The sequence below is a fragment of the Aplidium turbinatum genome, chromosome 7 (genome assembly GCF_918807975.1).
Source record: "Aplidium turbinatum chromosome 7, kaAplTurb1.1, whole genome shotgun sequence".
Lineage (NCBI taxonomy): Eukaryota > Metazoa > Chordata > Ascidiacea > Aplousobranchia > Polyclinidae > Aplidium > Aplidium turbinatum.
In genome coordinates, this window is record NC_137478.1 from 27794653 (window position 1) to 27816112 (window position 21460).

Below are 21460 nucleotides of genomic sequence, written 5' to 3' on the forward strand. Positions count from 1 at the left end.
TTGATTCAACATGCACTGGCGTTAAATCGATGTAAATAGAACGAATTGCCTATTAGGTGTGCTAATGCCTTTCACTTTACATAACTTTTCTTGTGATTTCATAGGAAATTAAGAGTCTTCTTGCCACTTCAGGTTGAAAACGGTGTCAACAGTTACCACATTTATTTGGTGCATAATTAATTATACCAGCAGATTCTCGCCTACGCAGCTAACAGCAAGAATACTCAAAAAATTGACGGCAACAATGCCAGCGACTATCGTGAACTAGTGATAATGTCACTGGGAAACTAACAGCATATGTTCGTGGGCGTGTCCAGGCGACAAACCAGCCTTTTTTACATCGATTCAACGTCTGCAGACGTTGAATCGATGTAAAAAAGGCTGGTTTGTTAACTGAAATGAAATAACGTTTGGTTTTCCTATTTCCTGGGTTAAATAATTCGCATCCAAGACAGGTGAGTGCAAACAAATAAACACGAGTCAGAATTTAAACGTTGTTCTACCACAATTGGTATTGTCACTGAACATTGACTCAACGTAAAAGCAACTATTGTTTACTGGAAGATGACACCAGTGGGGTAGAAAAAAACTACAAAACATCCCAGACAGCAAAATCCGTCATTTTTACATTAATTCGACGTTGAATCAGTGTAAAAATGATGGATTCTGCTGTCTGAGAAAATGTATCCGCAAAAAACAGATAAGGCTTCAGTTGGTCGACAGCCCAGCTGTGAATCACGTCTTGTTCAACACACGCAATCTGACAAACATACTTTTCAGACACACAAACTAGCCTTTTTACATTGATTCAACGTCAGCAGACGTTAAATTAACGTAAAAAAGGACTGATTTATCGTCGGGTAACTTCATGCAATGCAAAAACATGTCAATGGATGCAGGAGATAGCGTTAGGCAGGCTACTGTGAGTGAAAACGCTGGGTTTGACTAATCGGTTGTAGGTGAAAACGTATCCGAAAACCGTTACGACTATTTTAAAAGTTGTGTAGTAACAGCTTCCAACGAGATGTTGCTAGGATAAAAGTGATTTAAATTTTTGCACAACTAGCAAAATCCTTGTTTTTACATTGATCCAGGATCTGCAGACCTGTTATCAATGTGAAAATGCTGTAGTCTGCTTACTAGGCGACAACAGGACAGTTAAGATTTGTGGCATCAAGGCCTGATCTCAACACCTTACAATTGGACGAACCGTTTCAAGTGAGGCGTGACCACGTTACATGCAATTGCTTATTCTTTGAAAATGTCTTTCACGAAGTTGGACGACAAGGTCCTAAATTCATATGAAAATTAACATTTTTGGTAAAGTGCATTTCACGAATTTAGACTTCAATTACAAAAGGCTTAGTTTCGGTTTAAGGTAGCGCAATTACCGTAGTCTAATGTTGGATAAACAAAATAATATATCAGCTTCTGTTACTGTAAGTATGTACAATATGTGTAACCTGTAAGCTTGACAAACACACCGGTTAGGAACTGTTCAATTATCAGCTGACGTCCTGCGGCAAAGCCATCGTATAGAGTTGAGAAATTACGGTTACGTACGAAATGGGTGAGAAAAATCAAAGGATGTGAACAGCCCACGTTAAAACATGTCCAATTGTCCATGGGTTATAATTTCCTTAAAGCAAATGCTCCACTATAATACATCGAGTGGTATTTAGCTGACCCAAAATTGCCTCTGTCGAGGTAGCAAGAACGGTGTGCCATTCTTTTAAAATTGAAAACGTTTGCGCAGTTTCTGAAAACTTGTGCTCAGAATAGCGGCATTTGCAGAGCGGACGAAATAAACTAAAAGACAACATTATCCTACATTGGCGTAATGTGATGGTCTTGGCAGAACATCAGGCTTGCTACAAAGTGCCAGCCAGCGTGTTGTCCATAAGCGAGTATCCGATGGTCGAAGGACGGGCGCTAAGTGCTGACGTCACCACATTCAGCTGTTCTCCGTGTTGGTCGTCAGGTGGTCCTCTGGTCGCTTGTACGACGCCAGAGCCTTCGTCGTGAAAAGATCCTGAGGCAGTTCAGACTTTCGTCTCACCAAGTTCATCGCTTTGCCTTTTTTAGGAGCCTGGGTTGAAAAAACGTTAATCGTAATTTATTGTCTGGCAACACTGTTATGGTGGCATTTAGTGGATGAAAACAATGTAGAAGAAAATCGTTGACAAAAATCAACCGAGGTCAGCACATCAAGGCTTCGCTTTAGTCAGGGATATCTAAAGAAGGGGATACGAAGGCTTTTATTACGTCTGACAATAGAAGGGCTTTTGTTTATCGTAAATAATCTGTGTTTATCGTAAAATGACAATTGGCACCGATAGTAGTTTAATAAATTTTGTTATGATAACTTGCATTGCGCTATTAGCATCAGGCCTGGATATTCACAGCATGCTCATGGTTGCTTGTTAATTCAACTACTTGTATACTTGCTTTACATCTAGCCTACTGCAAAGGCTTTGTTCAAAAAACCAGCTTACTGGTAACTTTTCAACTGTCTTTGTAAGCAAGTATTCTTTAAATATGCTCTACGTAACATTTGCTAACTGTCTCCTGTAGCTCACTGTACCAGCTGCACTACAAAACTTTCTACGATTTTAAAAAGAACCACATGTTTAAAGCACCACAAACTACCGCCCTGGTAGTGTCACGAGAATAAGGCAATCGCTGCGAGCCTTCATATCCCCTTCTCTAGATATCCCTGGCTTTAGTTCACGTTTAGTTGCTTGTATGATGGGTAGCAGCAACATCACATTGAGTGATAAAGTTTGTCAAAGGCACCACATGTGGCCTCGCATCAAGAGGAATGAAAAAAGCAAGAATCCTTTTTGTAAACAGCAAAAATGTCGTTGGATTGAAATAAAGACAAATTTGATTTACAAGATGTGCTGTTTTATATCCCTGGATTCACTGGGAACGAGATTTAGTGCCGAGGTTTTGGTATGACCTGATAGGGGATCGAACCCAGGTTTCAAAAGCATGTTATTCATAAAGATAGTAATCAAAAAGTGTTCTCCCTTCACCTCTTCCGCTTCCTTTCTCACGTGCTTCGGCGCTAGGTCACTGTCAATGGAATTGGCATCCGCTGGAAAGTCTTGCATGGCGCTGGCGTCTCCTCCTTCAGGTAAGGACTGGCTGGGAGGAAGACTGTTCGGAATAAACTGGTTCGCCTGTTCATAACGATGAATGAGAACTACACGACCAAATTTTCAGCATTCCATTGACTTTTAGCTTCCGCAATACTTACTATAAAACAATTTCTATAAAATAAAACAAGACAATTAATTTCGAGATGAAATTTTGTAGTCATTGCTGGTGACACCTGCAAAATGAGGGTAAAAACATTGACACGGTCGGGGCCGTTTTCTACCATTACAGCAAAGGTTTAATTTTATTGAAAGGACAAATCCTCTTTCAAATCACAACGAAAAGCTCAATAACGATTAGTACAAAGACAACTTCCAAGCGACTGATCGAAGACAAAAAAGCATCACACAACATTTGTACAGCCCTTAAACTTTGCATTTTTTTAAATATTCCAATACTCCTACAAACATACTAACCAACGGACTCTTGAGAGCGGCATCCTGGACTTTCTGCCAGAGCTCCTCTCGGTCCTTCAACTTCTGCTTCTCCCTGTGTGGAATCAAAATGAAAGATTTCAAGGTTGAACAAGATTTGTTCAAGTAAAAACCAACTCAAGACAAGCATTGGCCGGTTGGATTTAAAGCCAAAAATCATTGGCTTCGACCTTGCTAAGGATTTGATGACACTGCGGATGGGGAAAGGATTGAGAATCGCGGCGGAGGAAGAAAACCGAAGATGAAGAAGAGAGGTGATATGGAAGATGGAATGCAGAGGATGGATACAAATGACGAAGAGACTCGGAAAACATCGGAACTGGAGAAGAATTACAGAAATTAGTTTGCAATAAAAATCGCTTCTCACTTCTGCTTGTCCGCTTTGTACTGCTGTGTGCATTCGTCAAAGAGATTTTGATTCATTTCCATAAAGATCTTGAGAGCGTTGTATATCAAGCCGTGTATGGTCCTGGAGAGCGTGGAATAACAAAACAAATCAATTTTACCGATCTTCGTACATCAATGAACAGACGAACCACACCAAATGAAAAACTTATGAATAGTTACATCACAAAAGCCACTGATTTTGTTTTCAGCAATTTGAAAACAAAGTGTAGAAACAAAAACAATAATGCACCAAACTAACTTAGATTAGCATTGCCAAAACATTGATTATATTATAGTTAGTATGGAGTTCTTTAATACTACAGTATCGCTAATTATAACTGCTAAGCGAATCAACAAAATTGATACCAAGTGTATCATTCACATACGGTACAGTAAATAATAAACTGAAGAAGGTGAAAAAATAACTGGAACTTACTTATTCCAATGTGTCTTAGAATGCTTGTACAAAGCTGGGAATATGATAGGAAGTACAGTGGCGGTGTTGTCACTGACCAAGCTCATTATGTACTCGTTGTTCCAATAGTAGAGCGCTCTCTCTGCAACCTGTGGACGAGAAACCATGCAAACTGTGCTGGGGCTGGTTGCCTTGGCCAATTGTGCTGGGGGTGTTGCCATAGCAAAATGTGCAGGGGGTGTTGCCTTGGAAAATTGTACTGGGGCTTGCTTTGGCAAATTGTGCTGGGAGTGTTGTCTTGGAAAACTGTGCTGGGGGTGTTGCCTTGGCAAAAATATCATACATATTAAAGAGTGAGACAATTAGAAATCCTTAAGAACAAGACTATTGTCAACGAAAATTATGCTGCCGGGAAATCGGTTGCGTTGGGTTAAAGAACCATTAAAGGATGAAAGGTCATTGTTGTGAATCCGCATCGATCAATCACCCGCCGTTATTGAATAGTGACGTAAATAAAATAACTCTACGTGTCAAGTGCGGATGAAATATCATTATCAATTGTGAGCGGACAGTATTTGTTTGTGAACGCCAATTGCCTTAACGAAGCTTTCCAATTACAAGGGAAGAATTGACTTAGTTTCATTTCTCAACTATTTCGTTAATCAGTAACTCGTCAAAGGAATACATCTGGACATTTTATGACCCAAGACAGAATAAGAGTTAATTTAATTTTTAAAAATGTCCAAAAAAATTAGGCAAGCGCAGAGCAGCTGTCCCAGCCGGCAATTCAATCCTTTTTCACATTGATTCAACGTCGATGGATTTTTACGTTTGCAGACGTTGAAACAATGTAAAAAAGAACTGAGTTGTTGACTGGGATTCTGCTGACTAAAACACAGCACCATTACATTGCACCAGTATTGATTTTACGCTATTCAAATGTATTAACTTCATATGAAATGACAGAAATTGAAAAGGTTTGGATTGATACATGGCGTGGAAAGCGTAAGAAAGTTAAAGTTTATTTGAGAGAATTTTTGTTTATAAACTAATTTCACATTCTGGCACATTGTCTTCATCCTAAAGGTTATCGTTTTCAAAAAAAAAAATCGTTTTTCATGTATTTCACATTGATTCAACGTCTCGTGGACATTGGACAAGCTCCTGACCATGAATTCCTGACCTGAAAATGAGGGCTGGACACACATTGAGCCAACTTTTTGAAGAGAGGAACCATGATCTTGGAAAACTCGGCGGGTTCTATCACATCCAGGATCTCCTCCAGCTCGTTGAGGAACATGACTTCCTTCGGACTGTGGACTTTCGGCCAGAATTTCAGGAGACCATCAATCACCTGTTGGAAGAAAGATGAAGATCAACGCAGAGTCAGATTGAATCAATGTTTTCTTCGATGCTGTAAAAACCTTCAAAAAAAAAATCTTCAATTAAAAAATGGAGTCTAATGATAACTTATCTCACGGATCAACATCAGCAAGAGTTTAAAAATCTAAACTGATTTCGTTTGCAGATTTCAATTTTGATGCAGTTATAGCAATAACGGTGAGAACAGTTTCCAGTTTAAACTTTGTACTCAGAATAGCCAAGCGTTCTAACTGCACAAACTGGTCACAAGTCATCTTGTGAACATCATATGAATTGTCATGAAAATGTCCTTCTTTGGAGCTGAGCTGTGAGTTCAACTCTTGCATGATGGCTACGTATAAAAGAATCTGAGATGAAGATACATCGTAAGACCATCTGAGATTCACAGAGTTTTCAAAATGGGGTTTACTTGGCTTTCCCACAAATACAAAGCTTATAAAAGCTCAGAGAATAGCAACACAATAGTTATTGTTGAATGTTGATAAAGACTAAAGTTGGACTCACAGGTTTGGTCAGCGTGGAATCCTTTTCTAGAAACTGTACCACACAGTACGCAAGCTGAAAAAAAACAACGTTGTCATAGATGTCATTTGAAGATAATAAGAAACGCAAAATTGCATTCGCATATCAAAGTTAATCTGATTTGGGGCGTTAATTTGATATTGTACTCAATCCTGTTGTGGTGGTGGTTAAATCCACCTCTTATTAAATCCACATCAGCTTAGGATCGGTGTGGGTCTGAGATTAAAATTCTGCTCTTACGTTTCCAAGCCGGAAAAATTTGTCGTTTTTGCATCGTTTCAACGTCTGATGACGATTGAACACTCGTTTCAACGCTAGACGTTGAAAGAATGTTAAAACAACACTTGTTGTCGGCAGGGTTGATACCGATATTACAATGTAAACAACAACTCTGCTGCAAACAACAATCACAAATAGACAAAGTTGTAAGGTTCAAAAGGCAAGACTTGAACAAAAATTCCACTTCGGATTGAATCTGCCACGAACCGACCATGCAGTTAATTATAACGAATTAATATGAAAAAAGTCGCACACTGTTAGTTGGATGAGGCTAAGAAATCACCTGTGGGTGATAGACGGTCAAAGATCTGGCCTTGTGTAAAGGGATTAAGACTTGGACCAGGAACACTTTGTGTTCAGCTTTCAGAGGTAGAGCGAATCCATTGATGATGCTTCAAAATAAATGTGTTCAATAATAATCTCAATGTCGTCCTTGTATGAGCAAGGAACTGTTACTTAAGTTTCCCGCCTCAAGTTACTTCAGCTAACTGCTAGGGAGCTCAAGTAATGTAGCCTTGAAACTGGCAAAAATTATCTTTGTCGTATAACTGGCAACATCTTCCATCAGCAAATTCGTATATTATCTGGCGATGAAAGAATCTCAGGCCAGCCAAACGAGTACAATTTTTCCTACTCCGGCTCCGAGCCTGAGATGATAGTGGCTTGATCGCCCGAAGGTTATGCCACCTTTTCTTACTCATTAGCGTGTTGACTGTTGGTACATCGCTAATAATTATCGGACACACTTATGACCATACATAAAACGATTCGAAGTTAGCTAATCACTAATAAGTTTCTTTTTTCAAGACAGGTACCTTCCTAAAATCTCGAGCAATTCTGCAATCCCGTTGTGACGTTCAGTTTCAAATATGAACCTGCAGTGGACAAATATTATTTTTTTGTTTTCATTGTAAACATTCTCAGCTTTTATTCTTTACAAGCATAAAAGCTGGCGTAAGAGCAACGTAGGGCTAAAGCTCGTGGTGTAAGGCATGAATTATAAATGAATACTCCAAACGGATGATCAAAAAGCACTTCTGTAAATGGCACAGCATGAAGAAACAATGAAACCTCTCCGCCTCATGGGAGCATGGTTTTGCCATTTGAAAACAATCTGTTTGAATGTCTATGTCAACTGCCCACAACATGGCGGAAGGGGTTGGTGCTGACTCTGATTGGTCAACGATCGGGCAACTGTTGATGCATTACACGTCTCGTTAGCTGATCATGCGTGACCGATAGTCGCACACCCAGATAGCAAAATCGGTCATTTTTACATTGATTCAACGTCGGCAGACGTTGAATCAATGTAAAAATGACGGATTTTGCTGTTCGGGCATTCATCTCACTTGTAAAATATATTGTTAATCTGCTTTCGAATGTGAGCTCTCAAGCCAAGAAATTTTCCATAAATTCGATGCAGAGTCGTTTTTAAGAAATCTCTTTCTCTCGGATCCTCACTGTCAAATAAGTTTAAGAGCTGCAACAAATAAATAAACAGTTTATGAAACTTATCATCTAATTATGGTGATAAACTAAACTGGTATTTAGCCAAGACTTTAGTGAGGGACGGGGATGTTTGGAAAAACTATGTTATGATTCCTGGGTACACTCGAATAGATGATGAGATTGAACCACACAATCAATTGAGTATATTTCGTTTCAAATTCGGTAAGCAATGAACAAGACAACCAAAATAAAAAGGGTTTATTAGAAAATGCCACACTCAGCTACCAAGCTTCAAAGATACGCTGAGTTGAGTTTAAAAACGGTGACGACCTATTACCAGTTGCTTAATGCAAACCTATGGTCAACCCACACCAGAGTCTTCTCTTATGTCATGCTTCTATCAATGACGCCTGGCTGCTATTAAACTTAAAGTAGCACAAACTTACTTCTAAGACAAACTTTTGATCAATATACTTCTTTGCGATGTGAGGCTGGAAGTCAGGTGACTCCAAAAAGCGAAGAAAGAACTCATAGATCAACTGCAAAGCATGACAGGTCTTGTCAATATGTGATGTTTCTCTTATAATACTACAAAAATAGACTTGCCAAGGAGACTAAAGTCTTTGAAATCACCCAGTCATGATGAGCATCGCTCACGATGAGTTTTACTTGTATTGTGATAAATTTTTCAGGAGTGATAAAGGAAATTTAAAATGAACACTGATGTTTGATAACAAGTCTAGATTCGTGCAGAAATTATTATTTGTTCAGAATAGCAATCAACAAATTATTAATTAGAACAGCGTTTTTCAAACTCATGGGCCACCGAACACTTTTGGTGTTAAAACTGTGTTCTATCTTTTGGGATGCCAAAAAAACTCAAAAAATTATAAATTGTATTATAGAAAACCAAGCTCAATGTAGGAAAGAAGTTAATTTCAAATATTTCCAAGAAAATCAAGCCATTTTATGACGATTTGCTGACCCAAAACCAAGCGTAAGCCCGGTTGAAACACTGGATAAGATAACAAGGGATTGGTGCTATATAAAACAAAATAAGGTTTGTTCTGGATTTTATGCCAACAGGAAATGTTAAACAAAAGTTGACATTAAAATCTAGGCTTAAAATTTTCACATAATGGTTAATGGTGTTCGAGAGAGTGCGTGGTCCACATTTCTCACGTACCGTGCGTGACCACGTCAATACAACGTAAGATCTTACGCATCAACCCTGTCAAGTGTTATAATTACGTCGGGAGACACACAACACGTTGGCGGCTCACACTTCTCACACAACAAATCAACCGTTTTTACATTGATTCAACGTCTGCAGTGATTTGCTGTGTGGGTTGAACAGATAACTTATCAGACAGCAAAATCCGTCATTTATACATTGATTTAACGTCTGCAGACGTTGAATTAATGTAAAAACGACGGACTTTGCTGCCAGAGAATATTAATCCGCGAGAAGAGAGTGCTGGGATTTGATATAAAGTTGGCTCTCATATTTCGTCGCTCAATATATTCGCAATATTGGAAACTGTACATCAGGTAATGTCCGTATGTCAATCACCATGTGGCAATTGGCTTAATCCTCGTCGGCAAAACCTATCGGTTTTACATTGATTAAACAATTAAACATCTACAGACGTTAAATCAATATAAAAGAGGATAGTGTATCTGTAAAGGATTGCTATCTGGGTTATGGCAGCGTATCATTGTAACTGCGCATTCATTTAAATCATTGCCCAGAGTTTCGACCTGCAGACCCTGGTATGAAGACATCGCAGTGGTGGCAACAATTGGGAGATGTTGCCTAAACTGCTGCCTCATAAGCAAGAAGAAGAAGAGTGTAACTGCGGCAGAATCCTCTGACAACACATTACACGGGTTTGTTCAATCTAAGCATTAGGAAAAGCATGCACGAATAAGGCATGATATCACACAAAACCAATCGAAAACACGTGTTCAAGTGGTCACCGACTGTATAGCACTGCGCTTCGTTGAAAACTCATTCACAAAAATGCACTCTGTGGTGGCTGGGACTGGGAATGGGAATGACTCCTACCACCTGCACTGACGAGTCCTAGCTAGTCTACAACTCATCAGTGTACCGTACATGCTAGTACGTACATACCGCACCGCATGATAATACCGTAACGTACAGTTGTATCATATTGTTCATAGTAGACAATGATACAAAACAGAGCCTTCAGTGGGCATTGCATTTCTTAACAGGCCCTTGTGTTGACAAAGTTGCCCACCCCTGACAATTGACATAGTACAATAAGTAATATCGATTAAACTGACATCAAATCAAACAATTACATCCATCTGTAATACTGTAGGTAACCTTGTTGTATAACAAATCTGACTTTGTTGTACTGTGACTGCTGGTATGAAAAGCTTCAGTTGTACATTATAACTGCTATTAGAAAGCACCATGGAATGATTTCTGACCTGAATATGTGGCCATGAAGCCTCCAATGTCGGCTCGTCTTCTTCGGGGTCGAACTCAGCACCAGCAGGATTAGAAGACGGCGGCAAAGCGCGAAATGTGTTCACAGCAAACTGTCAATTGATTGTTAATTATCTCTAAGTTGCTTAAGAATGTGAACACCCGGACAAACGCTTTGCAAAAAATCTGTTTGGTATGCTTCTTTTTGTATGTCAATATTGATCTTCAAACAATATATCAGAATGTTTGCATGTTCCAGGAGGGAGCGGTTAATTACTCTGCAACATGTTAAGTGTTTTTTTTTCAAAATACCGTATTTATTTTTTTGTGGTGTGTAATGTGTATATATATATACCTGCTGCAAAAAGATCAAATTTGATAGTCACAATCTGATGCACTTTTCTTCTAATTTAACTTTGTTAAAATTTTGTGTGGTGTGTCGGTGTGTAGCTGAGTCTGGTGTTTGAAAATGGTCGTGGATTAAGAGTGTCACACTGTAAATTGCAGGATAAATATTACTGTAACCATGAGTTAAGTATGTCGCATGTGCGCATTGCGGTTGATTGATTGAAGATTTTTATGATTTGGCATAAGATGACACAGCATATTATGCATGTATATATTTGTATACATACATGCAGTATTATCTGCATGTCAGGCCAAACTTTACACTAACATCTACTGTTGATATCACATATATACAGGGAAGATTACTTCTTGTTGTGAGAAGTAAGCAACACATGAGCCAGACAACATTTGCATCCTTACCATGTGAACAGCTTCTGGATATATAGCTTCTGTTACAATACCCCGGTTGTGAGTGATATATTCCACCATCTCATTCAATGCTCCACGCTTAATCTCCTTCCACTTGAGGTCGCTGAGTGGATCAGCAATGAAATCGAAGACAATACAGCATTGTTGTAACTTACGCGTGAACAAAATTTCTACATCACCAGGCGCAGCGTCTAAAGCAAAGCGAGATTTCAATCGATTGGAATAAAATATATACACTTACCCGTCGCCTCTTGAGTCGTTAGCCAAGTCTGATATTTGCCACACTGGTACATTGTTAACTGTCCTATTAATCAAGTGATCTTTCTGAGTTTACGTTAATGAAAACACTGACTATTTAACGAAGTCAAAGTATCTTTCAACAACGTAGAAAAACATAGAAAGCAAGCCAACGTTCACAACTAAACAACCAGGTTTGATCTGCCTGAGGATGATTTTGACAAAATTTTTCCTTTTAGACTTGTTGAAAGGATTTTACGATTTTATGAGATGTTATTAGACTAAGGTTGGCAAGTTAGCAAACACATACACAAGCCAAACTTGTGCTAATATCGATTGTAAATGTAACGTATCGTACACTAAGTTTATTTAAGAAAAGGTTATGCCAGTACTGAAAAAGTTTTGTCTCCAACTGGAGCAAGTTACAATCCCAAGCAATTTTACAAGTATAAACATTGCCAATAGTATATCATATGGGCCAGAGACAATTCTCTGTGCAGCCCGCGAAAGCCTAAAGCAATTATATAAAAAAAAAAATAATAGTAAAATTGCTTGAAAATTTTAATTACTACAATGACTTAATAAAACTTTTTGTTAATATATTTCATCTAGATAAAAATAAATAATACTATAATAGTAGTCTTTTTATCGCATTGTAATGGTCTGTTCCCCCTTGACTGATACTTATGACCGATAGAATTAGAGAAAATTTACCATTGCACATTGTGTTAAATTTTCATTGCATGATATATCAAGAAAGCCTCTGAACATTATCATTGCAAATCAAAAATGTTATGGATCCTGTGATACATGCAGTGAATTTAATCAGAGCGGTGTTCGACGTTTTTTTCATAAACAATTGTTCGTAAAGTTAATTCTTCGTAAAACAATTCTTCGTAAAGCATTTCTTTGTGCGTGCAATTGACCCTAATACTAATTGTTCGTAAAACAGTTACAATTCTTTACAAACAATTAATTAGGGTAGCGTATATGCTATAGATGTGCTAGATGTGACGCTGTAGACGAGCAGACAGAGTGTAGAGTCTCTGATTCACAACGGCAGCGAAAAAGGAAATCCAAAACCTTTGTATGGTGGCCAGCTTTACAAAGATTATAGTGCACTTAACGCACAAGGGCAAGAAACTACTTATTGGAAATTTGAGCATTATCAAAAGAAATGTCCTGCACGAGTAACAACAGGGGCGCCGAAACAATTTTTGACTAGGGGGGCAGGATTATGAAAAAGGGCACTTTTGTTGCTGAAAGGCCAATTTTTTTAAAACTTTTAAGATAAGATATAGCGATAATGCTCATCTATCAGCTCACTATCGAGTAATGATACAAGTGTCCGGTATACAAAGAAGGACATCAGGCTATGTTATAATGATGTAACCTACTGTGTTGCAGAATTTGTGCTGTGAATATTATTTTGAGCATTTGATTGAAAGCTTTTGATTAACGATTTAATCAAAAATATTTTCATTGTCAAATATCTCAAAAACTAGAGCCAATTATTCGAAAAAACTAAGTGCGTTTTCGGAATCAGGGGCCTTGAAATACTTTAAAATGACTCTCACCTTTATTTGTGCCAAAATTTTTTTGTTGGCCCATGTTATAATTAGGCTAAAAGCGAATAGCAGAAATTGTTATATTGCAAAATGTGCAGTAGCTTACATGACTTTAAAAGGGCACCATTGCCCCATGTCCCTCCATGATGCTCCCCCTGCCCCCCGCTTCCGGCGCCCCTGAGTAACAACTGAAAAATTGTTCACAAACATTTGACCTATCACCTGTTTACGAACAATTCACTATACGAACAATTGATGTATATATATATATGAAGAAATGATTTACGAAGAATTGTTTTACGAAGAATTAATTGTACGAACAACTGTTTACGAACAATTGTTTTACGAACAATTGTTTTACGAACAACTGTTTATGAACAATTCACCTATAACCAATCAGAGCACATGGACAAACACCGGCAATTCCGTAGTTTCTTGGATGATATTAAAGCGGATTGTACGGAAGTGCCTTACCACACAAGTGGGTGCTGGTTAAGCATAGGAAGAGTGATAACAAGAGTATGGAGGATCAAAACAGAGATTGTTATGTTTTTCAATAGTAAACATATTTCTTGTGACTTTTCAAGGGAAATGGAGTGTAAGGAATGGGTATGTGACTGCGTTTTCTGTCGACATAATGCAAAAGACCTATGAATATCTCTTACTACTGAAGTACTGCTGTGGCAATTTATGAAGTTTGATTGGACAAGTTTAGTTTCACTGTGCATACCTTTTAATGCAGGCATTTTCACAAGCTCTCTATTTTTACTGATGTTGAAGCGAGATGAATTTTGTCTTTTTTCTTTCTTGACAAGTGGAACACCCGGTTGATATTTCACTTTACTCAGCTGAGTAACTGGAGGGCCAGCATTGTTATGATGAGGTCCAGGTTTTTTCTGAAATCATACCCAGACATCAGTAAAACTTTAGACCTGTTTAATGTTAATCGTACAGTTACAATGGCTGCTTTGTATTTTGAATCTCTAGCGCGTTAAAATTTAATCTACATTACTTAAACAGAATCGTATTTGGTATACTCCAATATCCAATCCAAAACATAACACAAAACCACTTCAACATCAATTTAGGGTTCACAGCTACATAAAGCCACAAGGTTCACAGCTCAAAAACAACTAAAATATCTTGATCATAACATCCAGAAAGAAAATGAGATTTCTACATAGGCAGTCGCTTGCTTGGGAGGTGTTCCTGGAGCAGACAGCAAACAACATTTTTATCAAAGTTTTAACAGAGTATTAACTGTAGTCAACCAAGAACAGTTTGGGACACTGTACGTACAACACCAAAAATGCAGACAAAACTTACATGCTTAGCATCTAGTTTACGAAAAGCCACACATACACAAACACATACGATGACATACAGCTTCAGTCAAATACTCTGCTAATCTATGATAATTTAAAAAAGCTGAAAAAGTATATGATAGTTGTTAGTGTCTTGTTATCAGCCAGTAAGTATCGTGCACATATGTTAAATCCACTTGTTGTACAATTTATAATTAAAAACCAAAAACAAAGAGAGGCGTTTTAAGGAAAAACATGATACAGTATAACCGAAATTTAATTCCGAGTCATATATTGAATTGAAATAGATTCAGATATTATAGTTCACCATCATCAGTAGTTCAGTACGTAGTTCACCAATCCACACAAATTTAGCATTGTGCATTAAATGTTCTCAAAAACATGAACAGTTTTATTTGTTGTATCCAGGCTTACACCCGGTGGTTGAAGATCTAGATTAAGTGGACGGGAAGGCAAGGAAGCCAATCTTCGTGTCCACCTTCAGGCATGCCTTTAAGTGCCCTGCCAAAGACACAGCCGCATGCTCTTGAGGGGTGTCGAACTCCGGAATGGCCCGATTCAGTGAGTCCGATTCGGTGAGAGCCTTTTTCGGTGAGAGCCCTATTCGGTGAGTTTTTTTTTTAAATTATTGCGCGCCGTAGCGTAATTATCATTGCCGTTATAGGGGTTAGGGGTTTGGGTTTTTGGGGGTTTGGGTTTTTGGGGGTTGGGGTTTTTGGGGGTTTTGGGCGGTTTTGGGGTTTTGGTTTTTGAGGTTTTGGGTTTGAGGTTAAGGGGTTTGGGGTTTGAGGTTAGGGAGTTTGGGGTTAGGGGTTTTAATTAGGCTACGGTACCCGATAATTTTCAAAAAAAATTCAAAAAAATCAACGAATAGGGCTCTCACCGAATCGGACTCACCGAATAGTAGCAGACCCGTCGAACTCGGTACACGACAACTGGGCGAGACAAAGTGGGCGATACCCACTTGGGCGAGACCAGGTGGGCGACGAGACAAGTGGGCGACGGACCAAGTGAGCGACGAGTCAAGTGGGCGACGAGCCAAGTGGGCGACGAGCCAAGTGGGCGACAGACCAAGTGGGCGACGAGCTAAGTGGGCGACGGCCAAAGTGGGCGACGGAAGCGAAAGTTTAGCCGTTCGGAAAAAAAATATGACTTTTGATTTTTACTTTAAAATACAATGGTTGGTTTGTGGTAGGGAGGCAATGAGAGTTCTCATGCTGAGTTTCACGAAGCATTGGAAGCAACATTTTCATTATTTTTTGTAGTCTAGTAATAGCGCTTGCTGTTTGATGTTAATTTGCATTGTGACATCATCTTGACACATTATTTTGCAATTTGCGGCGTCAGGGTTTATCGTGAAGCTTAAGAGAAACCTCTCAGAAAAGAGACAAACGAATGGCCATAGAGTGGTTTAAGTCAGTTATGAACGCTCCCTAACAGTTATCAAACCTTGTCAGTATAAAATATGACTTTTAATTTTTACTTTAAAATACAATGGTTGATATGTGGAAGGGAGGCAATGAGAGTTCTCACGCTGAGTTTCACGAAGCATTGGAAGCAACATTTTCATTATTTTTTGTAGCCTAGTAATTGCGCTTGCTGTTTGATGTTAATTTGCATTGTGACATCATCTTGACACATTATTTTGCAACATCCAGTCTCTGAATATTATAAACACTTGCGGTAGGTCACTAGGTCAGCCAGTGCTGAGATCTTAACTACTAAGTAGCTGGTTTGGTAGGTACATGCATTAGATATTGGAATGTTTGTAGTGGTTTTCAAGCAAAACAGAAGTTTTTGTTAGTTGTTCGAGTGTGTTATTGTTTAAAATACATGCAAAAACTTACATACGAATCATTAACTATGAAGATTAGCATAACTTTGATGCTCTAAAAATAAAGTCATATTTTTCAATTTTTAGGTCATAAACAAAATGGCCCTAGTCATATTTTATACTGACAAGCTTTGATAACGGTTAGAGAACGTTCATAACTGACTTCAACCACTCTTTGGCCATTCGTTTGTCTCTTTTCTGAGGGGTTTCTCTTAAGCTTCACGATAAACTCTGACGCCGCAAATTGCAAAATAATGTGTCAAGATGATGTCACAATGCAAATTAACATCAAACAGCAAGCACTATTACTAGACTACAAAAAATAATGAAAATGTTGCTTCCAATGCTTCGTGAAACTCAGCATGAGAACTCTCATTGCCTCCCTTCCACAAATCAACCATTGTATTTTAAAGTAAAAATTAAAAGTCATATTTTATACTGACAAGCTTTGATAACGGTTAGGGAGCGTTCATAACTGACTTCAACCACTCTTTGGCCATTCGTTTGTCTCTTTTCTGAGAGGTTTCTCTTAAGCTTCACGATAAACCCTGACGCCGCAAATTGCAAAATAATGTGTCAAGATGATGTCACAATGCAAATTAACATCAAACAGCAAGCGCTATTACTAGACTACAAAAAATAATGAAAATGTTGCTTCCAATGCTTCGTGAAACTCAGCGCGAGAAGTCTCATTGCCTCCCTTCCACAAATCAATCATTGTATTTTAAAGTAAAAATCAAAAGTCGTATTTTTTTTCCGAACGGCTAAACTTTCGCTTCCGTCGCCCACTTTGGCTTGTCGCCCACTTGGTCCGTCGTCCACTTGGCTCGTCGCCCACTTGTCTCGTCGCCCACCTGGTCTCGCCCAAGTGGGTATCGCCCACTTTGTCTCGTCCAGTTGTCGTGTACCGTGTCGAACTGGCGCACTTTTGAATGTCGTTCCAGGGCTCTCACTACTCGGCTATTCAGCCGACACAGCATGAACAGTAAAAAAATCAAACAAATGCATGGAATTGACACTTACCTCTTCCTCGTCTTTGGGCTTCAGGGTACTGACTGCCACTTTGGGTTGACCCTAAAATAATGTCCAACTATTATTAGATTACTTTCACAGACTATGACAATTGTGAAACAATATCTTAATTTAAAAATTCTTCACTGAAAATTTTCCGCTACAGTATAATTAAAAGCATTCAATAAGATCGCTGATCACTGTTACTTCAAACAGTAACAGTAGGTATTATTATTATAATGAAGCAATGATTCCTGAGACATACTAGCTAGAATGTAGTTTGTACTAAACACAAATTCAGCACATACTTTTGTAAGTGCTACAATGGTTAGTACTATGATTGTGTAATGTTTTTATAAAGGAGGGACAGGTAAGTTATATTGACAAGGTAAAAGGCAACTTGTGTTGAAATATGAAAACATTAATAAACTTAATGACTTGATTAATATTTCCTTAATATTTGTTTTCTGTCTATGGTTTCCTTTGATAGCATTCTTTGCCACTGTATTCATTATGTAATTTATCATGAAACGTGAAAAAGCACTTCTGTGCTTGCAACACCATTATTACTACGATCACATTAGCTGCTTTGAATTTGAATCAAGTTTTTCAAAATATGAAAAACCTGCCACTGAGCTGTGTCAGGAGTCCTATAAAACTTTGCACATAGACTTAACCAATAAGAGGTAGCCACATTATACCGTAAGACACAGTTAAGAAAATACATTGCATGGTCACTACACCATCTTTGGAATATGAACATTTTCCATTGCATAGGCATTTCTGCCTACTAGTATCAAATCGGGCAGTCTTGACAAAGCCATAGCATGTCTATTTATATATTAATGATATTTGGTTGACCTAGGCCAACATTTCATGCAGATAACATAATAAACATGCTTAGCAATTACCTTTTCTTGCTTCTCCTTCTTTCCTTTTATATTTGGCATTGTTGTAAATATTCAAGTCAAAAATAGCATTTCTTGATCACAAAAAGCCAGTTATAACATTCCTGGCTAAATAAAAGTTAAAATATTGGCTGTGGCTATATTTACACTATAAAGTGTAATAATAGCCTGAATAGTGTTGCCAGAAAAGGAATTCTGCGCTAATTTGAGAAAAGTTTAAAGCTGTTGAAAACAAAAACTTGTATTTTGGAAATTTTTTTTAGTCCTGGGAAGATCAAAACCCTAATCTTATTCCTAACTCTAACCCCTGCCTTAACCCTTCCTAACTTTAATCCTAACTCTGGCAACACCTGATTGTGGAAAAATAGCCACTTCCTAAAATATTTGTGAAAGTGTAAAGCAAATACCGGTACTTTATGTGTCTTTTCGACATCTCTTAAAACATTTGAAGTTTATGCCTAAGACACACATAAATCAAAATATTCCGTTCACCACTACTAGCCGAGTATATTACCGTATGATTTCTATTTTCATGCATCTTCCAATCCTAAACATCATTCTGATGTTCAGTTCAGTTGTTTTTTTTATTTCTGACCATCATATCAAAACAATACACGTCAGCATAGCAAAGGTCGACAAAAAGGTAGAAGCGACAAAACGCGAACGTTAAAACGTGCTTGAGACCGAAGTAAGTTATTGAGTTGAAAGAAATTTGGCACGGTCGCAACACCTTCAGAAAAATTTAAGATATAAAGGGAAAATAAAAAATAAAATGTTACAAAACAAAAACAACATATATTTAGGCTATAGCTTTATTAGCCCACATAGCTTTAGCATATATGTTTAAGATTTGTATGGACAGTTGCTATGAAGATCGGCCATGGTGCGTTATCAAGAGTGCTGATGGTCGTAAGGGGAACACATCTTGATGCGTTTAGCTCAGGGGTTCCCCAACTTTCTGTTCATCGGTACCCTTTGGTCAATTCATAGATTTGCTCGTGTACCCCCAAAATTTTCTCATATTTTTGGCTTTAGAAAGTTTATTAGATATTGCAACAAATTAACAGTAGAGCTGCATTAGAAGACTGCATACATGATATTTTGTATTAATTAAAGCACACAAAGTTATTCATAAGAATGTAATCCAAGGTTAAACAAACACTACCATCAATCAAACAAACAATATATCATCTGAATAAGCCCAGCAATCCTAGCTAATGTGATGGATGAGCCTGCTTTTTAGCAAAAAGTTCATTAATACGAGGTGAAATATTAGCAACAGCACAACGAAGATCATGTTTACTGTTCAGGTGTTTTGAGCTGTAATCTGTTTTTGATTTGATTCCAAGCAGCACTGAAAACGTTGACTCACACAACCATGTTGATGGAAACAACAACAATGCATGAATAGCAGGTTCTGCAATCTTTTTGTAGCCTACGACTTGCACATCGTAAACCAAAAATCACTTAAATTTCTCTCAGAGTACACATCGCGTGCAAAGCCATCATGTTGGAGTTCAATCAGCTCCTCTTGCATCCCTGTCCCAGCCTGCAGTGTCTGAGCGTTCGCGGTGAAAGGATTCCTAAGATATGCAACTTCGACTTCACCAAGACTTGGAAAATAGCCGTCAATTTCCTTTTTCAACTTCATAAGATGTTCAGTGACCAATTCCGAGAACCTTGTGATCACAAATTGGGGATTTTGACACAGAAATTCTGTTACAGTACTAAACATGGAAAAGTTGCCAGAGCAAACATTTCCCCTCCACAACTGAAGTTTCGCCAGAAATGCTTTGACTTTAGCTATGAATTCACACACTGTTAGGTCTTTTCCTTGGAGACTAGTGTTTAGCATATTCTGAGCATCAAAAATATCAACAAGGTAGGCAAGGATCAAAATAAAAAATCATCCCTCAACTAAGTGACTAAATATTCACATTTGTTTGATTGTTTAAAAAATGGCAGTGGCTATTTGACCGGCTCCGGTCTTTGAATCTGAAACACTATTTGACCGGTCATGACGTCACTGCATAAGCACTTTTTTCTTTTTCTCTTTCAAAGCAAAAGACGAGAAGCGCCGAGATAAGTTCTAAATTCAACACGTATTCTTCAACTCAGTCCGTGGCGCGTGCGATACGTCTCCGGCTGCCAATCTAGAGGGGATGAGTTCGATACCATCCGGAAGCATTCCTTTTTTCGTTTTTTTTTTATCTAAATTTTGACCCGAAGCGCATTTATGTGGTCAATTTTTAATTTGAGTAGCCTACAGTCCAAGTTAGTTAATAGTTCTCAAGTATAGTTCTCAAGTTAGTTATATACAATACTTCTTTTAAAAGAAATGATAATGGTAAAACCATTTTTTAAAGAAGTATTGTATATAACTAACTTGAAAGAAAAATGTAGGGTCGTTCGGCAACACACGTTCACTTATGACGATCGGAAAATTACCAAGAGAAATTCTCAAATTCCAGCAAATTAAAAAAACTTTAACAGTATTACTCACATTTAAAAAGACATAAAAAATGGGCTGTAGGCTACTCAAATTAAAAATTGACCACAAAAATGCGCTTCGGGTCAAAATTTAGATAAAAAAAAAAAGAAAAAAAAGAATGCTTTCGGATGGTATCGAACTTATCCCCTCTAGATTGGCAGCCGGAGACGTATCGCACGCGCCACGGACTGAGTTGAAGAATACGTGTTGAAGTTAGAACTTATATCGGCGCTTCTCGTCTGTTGCTTTGAAAGAGAAAAAGAAAAAAGCGCTTATGTAGTGACGTCATGACCGTCAAATAGTGTTTCAGATTCAAAGACCGGAGCCGGTCAAATAGCCACTGCCTTAAAAAATCCCAGCAATTCTTAATGTAGCCTACCCTTTGAAAAGTCGAAATGTACCCCTGGGGGTACATGTACCCCAGTTTGGGAACCCCTGGTTTAGCTCATAGCAAAGAAGACCATTGATTGATGAATGAGCTTTCTTCATGTACAAGCATGGCAGGCCTACCAATAAAGCTGAAAAACTTGTTTTTATAAATATTTGAAAATCTGCACATATCATTCTAGTACCTCAAAAATTAACTCAATGGACAGACAACTAGAGCAGATTAAAATTGATTGATTGAACACAGAGATGGATACCGTTTGTTATTGGCTCTTTTACCGGGTGATCGATACGTTGCAACAAAGCTAAAATGCTCACTGACTGTTGCATTAAGTAGAACTACAATAACGTTAGCTTTAGCAAAACCAAATTTTTAAACAATACATTTATTTACCTTGACCCTATTCAACTCCAGTCCACTCCCCGGTTTTTC

At 38.1% G+C, this 21460-nt stretch overlaps 2 protein-coding genes across 2 annotated transcripts; both read right to left on the reverse strand.

Moving 5' to 3' along the window:
- Nucleotides 1–133: 133 nt before the first annotated feature.
- LOC145774835 (serine/threonine-protein phosphatase 2A 56 kDa regulatory subunit gamma isoform-like) lies at nt 134–21450 on the reverse strand. Its single transcript, XM_082586159.1, has 17 exons — nt 21422–21450; nt 18153–18257; nt 17254–17304; nt 13802–13967; nt 11258–11457; nt 10492–10602; nt 8478–8570; nt 7932–8062; nt 7398–7457; nt 6866–6974; nt 6286–6339; nt 5582–5752; nt 4420–4547; nt 3964–4065; nt 3579–3651; nt 3039–3185; nt 134–2089 (listed from the first exon to the last, which is right to left on the reverse strand). The coding sequence occupies exons 2-17, from the start codon at nt 18189–18191 to the stop codon at nt 1955–1957; spliced, it is 1770 nt and encodes a 589-aa protein (XP_082442285.1). The 5' UTR covers nt 18192–18257; nt 21422–21450; the 3' UTR covers nt 134–1954.
- LOC145773903 (zinc finger BED domain-containing protein 5-like) lies at nt 19585–20004 on the reverse strand. The gene has a single exon (XM_082585028.1). The coding sequence runs from the start codon at nt 20002–20004 to the stop codon at nt 19585–19587; it is 420 nt and encodes a 139-aa protein (XP_082441154.1).
- Nucleotides 21451–21460: the final 10 nt, after the last annotated feature.

Bases quoted from the DNA above. Each gene is read 5' to 3' on its own strand.
- LOC145773903 (XM_082585028.1), bottom strand. From the start codon at position 20,004: ATGCTAAACACTAGTCTCCAAGGAAAAGACCTAACAGTGTGTGAATTC.
- LOC145774835 (XM_082586159.1), bottom strand. From the start codon at position 18,191: ATGCCAAATATAAAAGGAAAGAAGGAGAAGCAAGAAAAG. The intron at 8,571-10,491 runs GTCAGAAATCAT...CATGCTTTGCAG, and splicing joins CTTCATGGCCACATATTCAG to TTGATCTATGAGTTCTTTCT. The intron at 3,652-3,963 runs GTGAGAAGCGAT...GATTCCACACAG, and splicing joins TACAAAGCGGACAAGCAGAA to GGAGAAGCAGAAGTTGAAGG.